Below are 13,942 nucleotides of genomic sequence, written 5' to 3'. Positions count from 1 at the left end.
GTTTTTATTATTACCAGAATAGAACTACTTGTTTCTGGGGCGGAATACTCCTGGTCAAGTGAGAGGAGATCCTTCATGAGCTGTATGAGAAATCAGCCCAGGAATTAAGTTCTGCTGATCCATGAGTGCTAGTGAAGACTGCATCATCCTGGTAACACAGACCCCCACATCCTGCATGTACTGGTAGAAGGGACATGTCCATGTGATGAGGCTGAAAACTAGGTGCAGAGGATTGTAGCCTGAAGCTTAGCAACATTTTAGAACCCAAGTTAACCACTAACATGAGCAGAGTGTTTTCCCTGTCGGAGGTGTCTATAGCCGTTACTTACAGGAGACTGGTGGAGCCATTTAATACTCTTCGTTATGTCCAGTGACCTATATTATGCTGTTTTCACACCTAAACTCTGGAATATTTCCGGATTATCAGGTCCAGAGATTTACTGCAGTTGGCCTTTCACACATGTAGCTATTCCCCCGGAGGTGTCCAATGTCGGGTGCGTTCTTGCTACAGAGGAAATATAAATACGAAATACGGAACTAAATACGTTCGTGGATGTGTAGCCTTAGTACTAGGGCTCTAGGGAGAAAAAGTCCAGGACAGATATTGCGGATGTTTGCTCTCACGCATAAAGCCCCGCCAGGTAAACTCCAGAAAATGTCTGGATTTCACTGTAAGTGTGAATGGGGTTTTAGACTACGCTACGTTGAGAGTCTGTCTCCTGCGCAGTCGCTCCCTACGGGCTGTTTGCTAACACTATACAGCGGCTTGTTGTCCTGCCCACACACACACACATGTTAACTACACACAACAGCCGGAGGTGATATGACCAGAGCCGTAGCTGCACCATTTATCCTCCCCAGCAGGAAACGTTTCCATTATCAGCAGTGACAACGCTCCGCATCGTCCCCAGGTACCCGGCCCATTGTCAAAGCCATTATTCAAATTGCTCCGGCATCTTTCTCGCCAATAATGCTGTTGTATAGATAAATGAAAGGCGGCTCAGGAGAATCTGGGATGTAATTAACTGGAGACTGAATCCTGATTTCTAGGCAGAAGTTACATAATCAGAGAACAGTCTCCTCCTCTGTGTCCTCAACATTTGTGTTGCCATAAAAACCATTTGTGATAAAAGTAATTGGAGGGGCTTTATAGTGTAGAACTGTCATGCATGGCGTGGCAGGGCCCCGGCAGTTGTCTGCGCAGTGTAGCTGGACTCCAGGGATTGCCTGCGCAGAGTAGCTGGACCTCTGGGATTGCCTGCGCAGAGTAGCTGGACTCCAGGGATTGCCTGCGCAGAGTAGCTGGACTCCAGGGATTGCCTGCGCAGAGTAGCTGGACTCCAGGGATTGCCTGCGCAGAGTAGCTGGACTCCAGGGATTGCCTGCGCAGAGTAGCTGGACTCCAGGGATTGCCTGCGCAGAGTAGCTGGACTCCAGGGATTGCCTGCGCAGAGTAGCTGGACCTCTGGGATTGCCTGCGCAGAGTAGCTGGACCTCTGGGATTGCCTGCGCAGAGTAGCTGGACCTCTGGCATTGCCTGCGCAGAGTTGCTGGACCCCTGGGGTTGCCTGCGCAGCGTGGCTGGACCCCTGGGGTTGCCTGCGCAGCGTGGCTGGACCCCTGGGGTTGCCTGCGCAGCGTGGCTGGACCCCTGGGGTTGCCTGCGCAGCGTGGCTGGACCCCGGGGGTTGCCTGCGCAGCGTGGCTGGACCCCGGGGGTTGCCTGCGCAGCGTGGCTGGACCCCGGGGGTTGCCTGCGCCGCGTGGCTGGACCCCGGGGGTTGCCTGCGCCGTGTAGGTAGACAAGGAGGCCGTCTGCGCAGCATGTGTATGTATCATACCTAGTGGATCCCTTTAAGTGCACACATTTCTGTTATGCAAAAAGTTGGTAAAATGCTAATAAGTACTGGATACAGACCGCGTCACTTAGAGATGTTCCCCTCATTGTAACGTATGACCTATGACCTTCTCTTGCAGATAAATGCAGTGTCCCTCTTCCTCCTGTACCTGGTGGAGATGATATCATCCGGCCTGCAGATCATTTACAACACAGACGAGGTACCCAGCTCCGAACAATTCATTATCCTTCATCAATAGTTTTTAATAAATTTTTTTCCCTCATCACTATATTTCTCCATGAAACTGAAACGCATCGAACGCCAGTGCAGCTGTAAGTTACTAGATAGAAGGGAGATGAGTCTGCAGGAGGGACATCGCTTTCAGTATCCTAATGATGGGGCACGGGTCTATTCAAGTGGGAGACCATATACTACAGGTGTGGTCAAACTACAACTCCCAGCATGCCCTGGCAGCCAACTGGTGCAAAGAATAATTACGTTTTTACAAGTATTTTGCTTTTCATTACCTGTTGTATTTTAAAGGGACTGTGGGAGCTGTAAACGTGGCTTTAGGTGTGATTGGAGAATAAGTTCTAATGTAGCCTAAAGGGTGGTCTCATTTTATAAAGTGATGATATATCAATGGGGGGCCCCCAGCATTTCCTAGACTCAAGGGGCCACTGTGCTGCATCTCCTTCACCGTTTTTTACTTGCAGAGTCGACCTATTCAAGTGAATGAGGCCTGCTGCAGCTCCCTTAGGGTGGGGGGAGGGTGCAGCTCTAAACCACCATGTCCGTGCCTTCATTCTCAGGATAGGGGGCCCAGTGGCCTATCCTAGCATTTTATAATATGCAAAAATCTTCCTGGCATCCGCTTCATCTTGCCTCTCCGTGCCTGTGCCGGATAAGGTCCCCGGCACCCTCCAGCTCCCAGTAGAAGATAGTACTGGGCATGCGCGGGATTTCGCCGCGTCGGGAGGAAAAAAAGCCGCCCAGTGCAGTGAATACTAATGAGCTGGGCGGCACTAGGAGACGGCAGTCGGGGCGCGGCTGGGCACAGAACTGAATGAGGGACAGCCCCTTGGGCACAAAGTAAGGTAATTTGCATATTGATAAAAACACTTTTTATAAGTAACGGAAAGGCAGCGAGGGGTGATAATAAGACCAATGGAAGAATATATGTCACGTTATATGCTCTAACGGCCGGTCAGTGTCCCTTTAATGCAGTCTTACTGCCAGAGGAGCTGCGTTTAGCACCTCTATTGATACTGACTTTCCTGTCAGGTGTTTTTATAGATTTTTTTTTTTTTTGTTTTTATGGTATTTTTTCTGCACTTGCTTTCCTCCACATTTCCGGCTGCGATGTTCGGTTACCCGAGTGCCCAGCTTCATTGTTGTCTTTTTTTTTTGCATATTTAGCCCATAAATGATTAAACTGTTTTCCTTTGCTCCCCTCCTCGTCCCGGCTGCGCCCGCTCCTGCTAATTTATCTCTGAGTTATTTGAATGGGTAATTAACTTACAAAACGCGTCCGTCCCAAGTGGCGGCAGGAAGCTTTGTCTTGTATTATCAATATTACATGCAGGTTATCCTGGGCGGCCACGTGACGCCACGCTCAGTCTTCACATCAGCTCTTAAACAGACGCTGGCGCGTTTCAGGGTTTTTGGGTTTTGTTTTTTTTAACTTTCAGACGTGATGCTCTACACGGGAAATGTAACTCATCTCCATGGTGACGCGGAATAAAGACTATAAAGGCTAATTAATTTTTAAAGCTTAGAAGAAATCCTCTGATATTACAGCAGAGCCGTCCTCTGGTGGATGTAGAGCAGGAGATGCGTCGCTTTGTGCCCTCCGCGATGGATGGCTAACGCAATGTAAAGAGCCAGCTCACCGCTGAGTCCAGTGTTAGGCCTCTGTCACCCGTCAGTGTTTGGTCAGTGATTTCCATCAGTGATTGTGAGCCAAAACCAGGAATGAAACCTGCACAGAGATAAGTATAAAGGAAAGATCTGCACCTGCTCTGTGTTTCTGACCCACACCTGGTTTTGGTTCAAAATCACTGACAAAAGACTGACTGTGTGACTGCGACCTTACGGTGCGTCTCTCCAGCTCCAGGGCAGCGCTCGGCAGATTGCTCCATATCAGTAACAGCATTCTTCTGCAGCATTCATCGCAGCTATGACCAAGGAAAGACTGTACTGTTCAAAACGTGTAAGCGCCTGCTGGGACTTCTTGTACTTCAAATGTTTTTAATCAAGATGGAATAAAATTAGAATTTTTATGAAGACGACTTTTTCTATAGTGATGGCTGGCACCAAACGTGAGACCTCCCCTTGTGTCAGGGCGTTAAAACGTCTGCTTGTCCGTTTCTTCAAGGGGTTTTCCAGGAACACAGTATGGAGTACCTATCGTCGGGATATATCCGTCCGGTCCTCCGCGCTGGCTCACGCATATCCATATTCCGGTTCCGGAACTATTTACATCCCATGCTACATGGTGAAATGCGCCACTGCAGCCAATAACTGCTGAATCTTCTCTTTACGGCCGTGGGCCTTTCAGAAAGAGACCTCGTTCCCGGAGAACCCCTTTAAGGTGAATTGGACTGAGCTGCAATACCACATACAACCTGTTATTCTAATCCATCCTTAACTCGTAAGCCGGATCACCCGATTTCCTCATAAAGATGTGTTTAAAAATCTGGGTGAACACGTCTGATTCCTTTATGGGGGGGGGGCAGTGAAAATTTGTTGACTTGACATCAATCGCTGTACAAGAGGATTTATTACAGATAAAGCTAGACTTGTTCATGGCTTACAGGACGAGCCGCTCCTGCCTGTTCTCCGGCAGCACATTTATCAAAGTCGCAGCGTGGCGTTTGTGAATGTTCCTGCGGTGCGCTAAACAGCTGCTGTAACCCTGGTGGGGGCTGCGCCGCCTCATACATCAGCGGCACTTGGCCTCGTGCCTCATCCTGCAGGAGACCTGGTTACCCCTCGTCCTTGCACATGTTCCTCAGTTATTGGTTCTCCACAGGCTGTGGCCCCGGGCTCTCCTATATTATAGGACCTACTCCTAATACTCGGGCACATTCGGCTCGCAGTCAGATATCAGTCGTAGTGCTCCGGTTCTGTGCACTTCCACCTGAAATGTTCCTGCAGACCCCTAATGACCTTCATTACAAAACCCAGCTGGGGCTTCATCTTGCTGCAAAGTTACACTCCCCGATTCCTGCTCTCTTTTGTGTGTCAGACGTTGTCACCCAGCTTTCCCAGGCTGCTGAAAGGCAAATCTGCCCACATATTGCAACCATTCTCAGGATCTCTGCTTGCTGTCAACAAATTAGAAAGTTTCTGTTGTTATCTAGAGACTGAAAACCCATACAGCTGTAATACCATGGGTATAGAAGCTGCTCAGGGGCCCCAACAACTCGGGGGGGGGGGGGGCTTTTCCACTGAGATCTAACGTGCATTTAGTGCTCGCTGTGGATGTTGGAAGAAGTGAATAGTTTTCCTATAGAGTCACATGGTTTCCCCTGCGGTGCGTTATCTTCTATTAGCAGCCTTCATTTTTCTTCATTCCTTTGCAGAGAAGAGTGAATGGCCTCGTCTCATCAGCAGGACTTCCTCACCTGTGAGGGGCCGTCCCGCTGCAAAGAAGCTACCCCTGCCTCTAGCTTGACAGGGCCAGACATCACTATATAATTTATATGCTTAATGGATTGTTCCCGTGACCCAACTCTTTAGACAAATTTCATGCTTTGATGTCACTTAGTAGATTATCCCCATACTGTGACATCACTGTGTGCATTACTACTGTAATATGACATCACTGTGTATTATCCCTATACTGTCTGCATTATCCCACTTTTGTGACATCACTGTGTACATTCTCCCTATTATACTGTGACCCCCTTATGTGTATTATCCCTGTGCTGTGACATCACTCTGTGCATCTTCACAGTATTGTGACATTACTGTGCACACTAACCCTGTGACATTACTGTGTGCTTTCTTCTGGTATTGTGACATCACCGCATTAGAACGATAGAAAGATGACGTCTCTACTCTCCTGACATGCCTGTTTTAATAGCTTCATGCATTGCCCATGTAATAACAGTTCTGGAGCATCTTATCTTATGGCTCTATGTTGTGTCGTACCTTTATTATCTCTACTTAGAAGTGATGAATGAATTTCTAGCAGCCTGCAGTAAGGGTACAGAGGGGTGTGAACCTGCACTGACTCTATCCAATCAGTGCTGCCATGTTCACACTGTGCAGGTACACGCCCCCCACTGGTTACCGCCCCTCTGTACCCTTACTGCAGGCTGCTAGCAATTCATTCATAACTTCTAGGAGAAATAAGAAAGGACTGGCACAACATGCAGACTTAAGAATAAAAGCTCCAGCCTTGTTATTACATGGGGAATGGATGAAACTATTAAGGCAGGCATGTCAGGAGCGGGGACAGGACCTCTTTAAGCTTTTCATGTTCTAAACTTGATGCTGGAGGTGGTCGTGGTGAAGTGAAGCCCATTCCAAGTTTGGCTCTGGGGCCCTGCGATTACTTAAATCTCTTTTAGGTTTCACAGTTTAGGATTTGCTACAATTGTACCTAATCTAGGCAATCCAACACATTTTGCTTTCACTGATAAGTTACGGCAAGCTATCAGACCCACTGCATTGTAGCAGACCCTCAGCTCTGAGAATCTTTTAGATTGCTACAGCTATATGGCAGTGGGTGTAGTATGAGCATTCACAGGTAATGGACTTCTAGGTACTGTCTCCTCATTGTACATAGTAGCTGGCATCATACCCACCTACCATCATTGCTCTGGCTGCAGTGAATGATTGCCCTTTTATACAACCTGCAGAATCTTGGAAAAATCTGTTACTTTCTATTATATTAGGTTTGTGTTGGAAAGGCTGGGCTATTTTATGCACTTGCCCACATTAGCTGCTTGTTACCATTTAAACGGGTCGTCTCACTTCAGCTAGTGGCATTCATCATGTAGAGAAAGTGAATACCAGGCACTTACTAATGTATTGTCATTGTCCATATTGCCTCCTTTGCTGGCTGGATTCATTCTTCCATCACATTACACACTGCTTTTATCCAGGGTTTATGACCATCCTGCAATTCAGCAGCAGTGGTCGTGCTTGCACGCTATGGGAAAAAGCAGCGGCCTCTCCAGTGGCCATGGCCGTGGGAGTGCACATAGTCCGGTGCTTTTTCCTACAGGGAGTGCAGAATTATTAGGCAAGTTGTATTTTTGAGGATTCATTTTATTATTGAACAACAACCATGTTCTCAATGAACCCAAAAAACTCATTAATATCAAAGCTGAATATTTTTGGAAGTAGTTTTTAGTTTGTTTTTAGTTTTACTATTTTAGGGGGATATCTGTGTGTGCAGGTGACTATTACTGTGCATAATTATTAGGCAACTTAACAAAAAACAAATATATACCCATTTCAATTATTTATTTTTACCAGTGAAACCAATATAACATCTCAACATTCACAAATATACATTTCTGACATTCAAAAACAAAACAAAAACAAATCAGTGACCAATATAGCCACCTTTCTTTGCAAGGACACTCTAAAGCCTGCCATCCATGGATTCTGTCAGTGTTTTGATCTGTTCACCATCAACATTGCGTGCAGCAGCAACCACAGCCTCCCAGACACTGTTCAGAGAGGTGTACTGTTTTCCCTCCTTGTAAATCTCACATTTGATGATGGACCACAGGTTCTCAATGGGGTTCAGATCAGGTGAACAAGGAGGCCATGTCATTAGATTTTCTTCTTTTATACCCTTTCTTGCCAGCCACGCTGTGGAGTACTTGGACGCGTGTGATGGAGCATTGTCCTGCATGAAAATCATGTTTTTCTTGAAGGATGCAGACTTCTTCCTGTACCACTGCTTGAAGAAGGTGTCTTCCAGAAACTGGCAGTAGGACTGGGAGTTGAGCTTGACTCCATCCTCAACCCAAAAAGGCCCCACAAGCTCATCTTTGATGATACCAGCCCAAACCAGTACTCCACCTCCACCTTGCTGGCGTCTGAGTCGGACTGGAGCTCTCTGCCCTTTACCAATCCAGCCACGGGCCCATCCATCTGGCCCATCAAGACTCACTCTCATTTCATCAGTCCATAAAACCTTAGAAAAATCAGTCTTGAGATATTTCTTGGCCCAGTCTTGACGTTTCAGCTTGTGTGTCTTGTTCAGTGGTGGTCGTCTTTCAGCCTTTCTTACCTTGGCCATGTCTCTGAGTATTGCACACCTTGTGCTTTTGGGAACTCCAGTGATGTTGCAGCTCTGAAATATGGCCAAACTGGTGGCAAGTGGCATCTTGGCAGCTGCACGCTTGACTTTTCTCAGTTCATGGGCAGTTATTTTGCGCCTTGGTTTTTCCACACGCTTCTTGCGACCCTGTTGACTATTTTGAATGAAACGCTTGATTGTTCGATGATCACGCTTCAGAAGCTTTGCAATTTTAAGAGTGCTGCATCCCTCTGCAAGATATCTCACTATTTTTGACTTTTCTGAGCCTGTCAAGTCCTTCTTTTGACCCATTTTGCCAAAGGAAAGGAAGTTGCCTAATAATTATGCACACCTGATATAGGGTGTTGATGTCATTAGACCACACCCCTTCTCATTACAGAGATGCACATCACCTAATATGCTTAATTGGTAGTAGGCTTTCGAGCCTATACAGCTTGGAGTAAGACAACATGCATAAAGAGGATGATGTGGTCAAAATACTCATTTGCCTAATAATTCTGCACGCAGTGTAGAGTATGCAAGCACGACCACCTCTGCTGGACTGCAGGATGGTCATAAACCCTGGATACAAGCAGTGTGTAATATGATAGAAGAAATGAATCCAGCCAGCAAAGGATGCAACATGGATAATAACAGTACATTAGTAAGTGGCTTGTATTTACTTTGTCTACATGATAAATGCCACTTGCTGAAGTGAGAAGACCTTTAATAAACATGGCCTTCAAAACGTCAGAAAGTTGTTGTTTTTTAAAGTAAAACCAACCCTTTGAGACTGGTGGGAAATGAGGACACATTCAGTGTCTCTTGTGAATAAGCATAAATCCACGTCTGGTCATGGAGCGTTTGCTGGAAACGTGATGGAGAAACGTCATGGACACGGCTGGACAAATAAGGAACTGACGGCGCAAAGGCCTCGGAGACTGGTTGCAGTAATAGATGGAAATTAAGGGAACTTTCTGGGCAAGAATGATACACTGGGTCATGTCTAGTGCATGGCCTGAGGGGGGGATCATGACACTGGGATTCCCTCTTTGTTGTGGTTTCAATCCCTGGCTTTGACTTTCATTGTATGATGGTGACCGTTATGTCCAGCTAGGCACTGGCTGACAACTCTGTATACCGTCATATACTCTACTGCTGGAGATGACCCAAGACCACTGCTAACCAGTCATCTCTACTTCTCCGTGTTTGCACTGGCGACATGCTGCATGCAGCTGCACAATGTGCGGTCCGCAGCCTCTCCTGGGCCTTAGACCTGCATCTATGGAATGATGCCTATAACACAGCATCCTATGTGATGTCTGAGCAAGGAATGATGGGACTTGTAGATAGAAGCTGGATTATTCACACATGTGGCGGGTGTTATCATTTATCTGTTTTTGTTTCCTTGAAATGTCACAATGTTATCAAATATATTGTGATTTTTAACCCCCTCCCTTTACCGATGAAGATCTGGCTGCTATGGGCAGCTCCTCCACTATTTTTCTCACTCTCTTTGGCATACATTCTTATATTGTTTCGGTTGATCTGTAACCTTTTTTTCTGAGGGGAGAATTCCTGTTTGTATTATTTTTTTCTATTGAGTAGCAATTACAATATCATTTTCCGTCTGGGTTTCTGTTCTTGTTCAGGAGATGTATTTCCTCGGTGTTGCCGGCAGACAGGCTATTACGGGAAAATTGGCCCCGGCTTTCTTCACCTTATCATTCACAAACAACTGCATCTCCGTCGTCTTGCGAAATCCACATCCTGACGGAGAGACTTGGAGTGAGCTGATTATGTACAGAGCGCGCTCTGCTCACCGGAGAGAAGGCGGCTTTGACTTGTAAACTATTTTTTTTTTTCACTGTGATGCTCGCCCTCTGAAGCCCTGCATTAATGTAATGGCATTCTGTACCCATCCTCCATATTGCTCCCGCTGAGGTTTTTATTTGACGGTGGCCTCTCTTATTGGAGTTAATGAGTCTTTCAATATTTACATTACATTTAAGTCTCTATAGTCGCTCCAAGACGAACACCGGTGTCTGCTCTGACAGCCGCGTCCTTGTCTGCTCTAGCGGCATTGACTGTAGAAACAGCACCTTCCATTTAGGATTTATTCTTGTAATTTACTTTTTTCAAGAAAAGTGAAATGTTGATTAAATATCCTTTTACTGATCCTGTATGATACTCCAGTGCTGCATTTACTATTCTTCAGTCGCTGTGTACATACAGTCTGGTCCATAAATATTGTGACATTGACACAATTCTAACATTTTTGGCTCTATACACCACCACAATGGATTTGAAATGAAACGAACAAGATGTGCTTTAACTGCAGATTTTCAGCTTTAATTTGAGGGTATTTACATCCAAATCAGGTGAACGGTGTAGGAATTACAACAGTTTGTATATGTGCTTCCCACTTGTTAAGGGACCAAAAGTAATGGGACAATTGGCTTCTCGGCTGTTCCATAGCCAGGTGTCTGTTATTCCCTCATTATCCCAATTACAATGAGTAGATTACAGGTCCAGAGTTAATTTCAAGTCTGCTATTTGCATTTGGAATTTGTTGCTGTCAACTCTTAAGATGAGATCCAAAGAGCTGTCACTATCAGTGAAGCAAGCCATCATTAGGCTGAAAAAACAGAACAAACCCATCAGAGAGATAGAAAAAACATTAGGCCTGGCCAAAACAACTGTTTGGAACATTCTTAAAAAGAAGAAACGCATCGATGAGCTCAGCAACACCAAAAGACCCGGAAGACCACGGAAAACAACTGTGGTGGATGACCGAAGAATTCTTTCCCTGGTGAAGAAACACCCTTCACAACAGTTGGCCAGATCAAGAACACTCTCCAGGAGGTAGGTGTATGTGTGTCAAAGTCAACAATCAAGAGAAGACTTCACAAGAGTGAATACAGAGGGTTCACCACAAGATGTAAACCATTGGTGAGCCTCAAAAACAGGAAGGTCAGATTAGAGTTTGCCAAACGACATCTAAAAAAGCCTTCACAGTTCTGGAACAACATCCTATGGACAGATGAGACCAAGATCAACTTGTACCAGAGTGATGGGAAGAGAAGAGTATGGAGAAGGAAAGGAACTGCTCATGATCCTAAGCATACCACCTCATCAGTGAGGCATGGTGGTGGTAGTGTCATGGCGTGGGCATGTATGGCTGCCAATGGAACTGGTTCTCTTGTATTTATTGATGATGTGACTGCTGAAAAAAGCAGCAGGATGAATTCTGAAGTGTTTCGGGCAATATTATCTGCCCATATTCAGCCAAATGCTTCAGAACTCATTGGACAGCGCTTCACAGTGCATATGGACAATGACCCAAAGCATACTGCAAAAGCAACCAAAGAGTTTTTAAGAGGGAAATAAGTGCAATGTTATGCAATGGCCAAGTCAATCACTGGACCTGAATCCTATTGAGCATGCATTTCACTTGCTGAAGACAAAACTGAAGGGAAAATGCCCCAAGAACAAGCAGGAACTGAAGACAGTTGCAGTAGAGGCCTGGCAGAGCATCACCAGGGATGAAACCCAGCGTCTGGTGATGTCTATGCGTTCCAGACTTCAGGCTGCAATTGACTGCAAAGGATTTGCAACCAAGTATTAAAAAGTGAAAGTTGATTTATTATTCTTATTCTGTCCCATTACTTTTGGTCCCTTAACAAGTGGGAGGCACATATGCAAACTGTTGTAATTCCTGCACCGTTCACCTGATTTGGATGTAAATACCCTCAAATTAAAGCTGACAGTCTGCAGGTAAAGCACATCTTGTTAGTTTCATTTCAAATCCATTGTGGTGGTGTATAGAGCCAAAAATGTTAGAATTGTGTTGATGTCCCAATAATTATGGACCTGACTGAACTTTACATCACTTATCCTGTACTGATCCTGAGTTACATCCTGTATTATACTCCAGAGCTGTACTCACTATTCTGCTGGTGGAGTCACTGTGTACATACATTACTTATCCTGTACTGATCCTGCATTACATCCCCTTTTGAATCCAGAGGGGGAAAAAGCAGGCTGGTTTGAGAGCTGCATTTATACAAGCAGGCGAATAACGCGAGTTTGTGAGCGTTCACGTGTTTGATTTTCAAGTGTGTGTCTGTATTAAGTGTGTGACTTTAGATTACGTGACTTGAGATTTAGGGACTTTAGGAGGGGACTGCAGTAAGTTAGATTCTTATCACTGCACTATATTGTATTTTTCTCTTTTCTTGCGTAATCCCCATTTAGTATGTGTTCCATTATTGACCGCGCAGTCCGGTGCCCATCTTGTCTAATGTCTGCAGTCCTGGAACAGCCGTTTGAGGTGCATATCTTTGTTCAAAATGTGAGCAAATTGCCCGTTTGGAATCGCACATCGAGTATATAAACAGGCGAATTTTAACACTGAAAAGCTTTGACAATTTGGAAAAGAGTTTGCTGCTCACTGAGCTGGCACTCTATGGGGTAGATGTGGGGGAGGGTGGTAGCGAGGAGGCTCAGGAAAGTGAGGGAGCTAGCTGGGTAACAGAAAGCGGGGTAGAGGGAAGAGTGCCAGGGAGGCTAGCCCTGATCTGACACACCCCAACAAGCTTGCACGGTTGGCAGATGAGGGGGATGTCAGTTCGGGGAGAACACTGCTGCAGCTGGACCCTTCCTCTGCCAGTCAGGGGAATGTCAGCTCCAGTAAGCAGGGGACCAGGAGAGCAGGTAGTGTTTTCCGAAATACTACCTGTACCACGAGCCACACAAGAAAGGCAGCGGGAGATTAACAAGTGGCTCAAGAACTGGTGTAGGAAGGAGGGGTTTGGGTTCCTGGAGAACTGGGCCGACTTCTCTATCGGCTACAGGCTCTATCGTAGGGACGGGCTGCACCTCAATGGGGAAGGGGCAGCTGTGCTGGGGGAGAAGATGGCTAGAAGGTTGGAGGAGTGTTTAAACTAGGGACTGGGGGGGAGGGAAATTACATTATAGGAGGGGAAGATAGTGCAGATAGAGACCGGGGGCAAGGTAGTGGGACTGGGGGAGGAATGGAAGGAGGGACAAGAACAGTTCAAAAGGAAAGGTGTAGGGTAAAAAATATACATAAACCTCTCAAATGTATGTATACTAATGCCAGAAGCCTGACTAATAATACTGGGGAACTGGAATTAGTGATGTGTGAGGAGGACTATGACATAGTGGGAATAACTGAGACATGGCTGGATGATAGCTATGACAGTGGGAATAACTGAGACATGGCTGGATGATAGCTATGACAGTGGGAATAACTGAGACATGGCTGGATGATAGCTATGACATAGTGGGAATAACTGAGACATGGCTGGATGATAGCTATGACATAGTGGGAATAACTGAGACACGGCTGGATGATAGCTATGACATAGTGGGAATAACTGAGACATGGCTGGATGATGGCTATGACATAGTGGGAATAACTGAGACATGGCTGGATGATAGCTATGACAGTGGGAATAACTGAGACATGGCTGGATGATAGCTATGACAGTGGGAATAACTGAGACATGGCTGGATGATGGCTATGACAGTGGGAATAACTGAGACATGGCTGGATGATAGCTATGACAGTGGGAATAACTGAGACACGGCTGGATGATAGCTATGACAGTGGGAATAACTGAGACATGGCTGGATGATAGCTATGACAGTGGGAATAACTGAGACATGGCTGGATGATAGCTATGACAGTGGGAATAACTGAGACATGGCTGGATGATAGCTATGACATAGTGGGAATAACTGAGACATGGCTGGATGATAGCTATGACAGTGGGAATAACTGAGACATGGCTGGATGATAGCTATGACA

At 45.9% G+C, this 13,942-nt stretch overlaps 1 protein-coding gene across 4 annotated transcripts in view; it reads left to right on the top strand.

Annotated features, from left to right (window-relative positions):
* PHKB (phosphorylase kinase regulatory subunit beta) overlaps positions 1–13,942 on the top strand; it is a 130,399-nt gene that overhangs the window by 41,506 nt on the left and 74,951 nt on the right. For all 4 annotated transcript variants that reach the window (XM_040410496.1, XM_040410494.1, XM_040410497.1 and 1 more), the window contains one exon: positions 1,978–2,058. In XM_040410496.1, the coding sequence (XP_040266430.1) occupies positions 1,978–2,058 (81 nt within the window). The remainder of the gene's footprint in view (positions 1–1,977; positions 2,059–13,942) is intronic.

The sequence above is a fragment of the Bufo bufo genome, chromosome 10 (assembly GCF_905171765.1).
Source record: "Bufo bufo chromosome 10, aBufBuf1.1, whole genome shotgun sequence".
NCBI lineage: Eukaryota > Metazoa > Chordata > Amphibia > Anura > Bufonidae > Bufo > Bufo bufo.
Note: the sequence above shows the minus strand (reverse complement) of the source record. Positions and strands in the feature narration are given on the sequence as shown.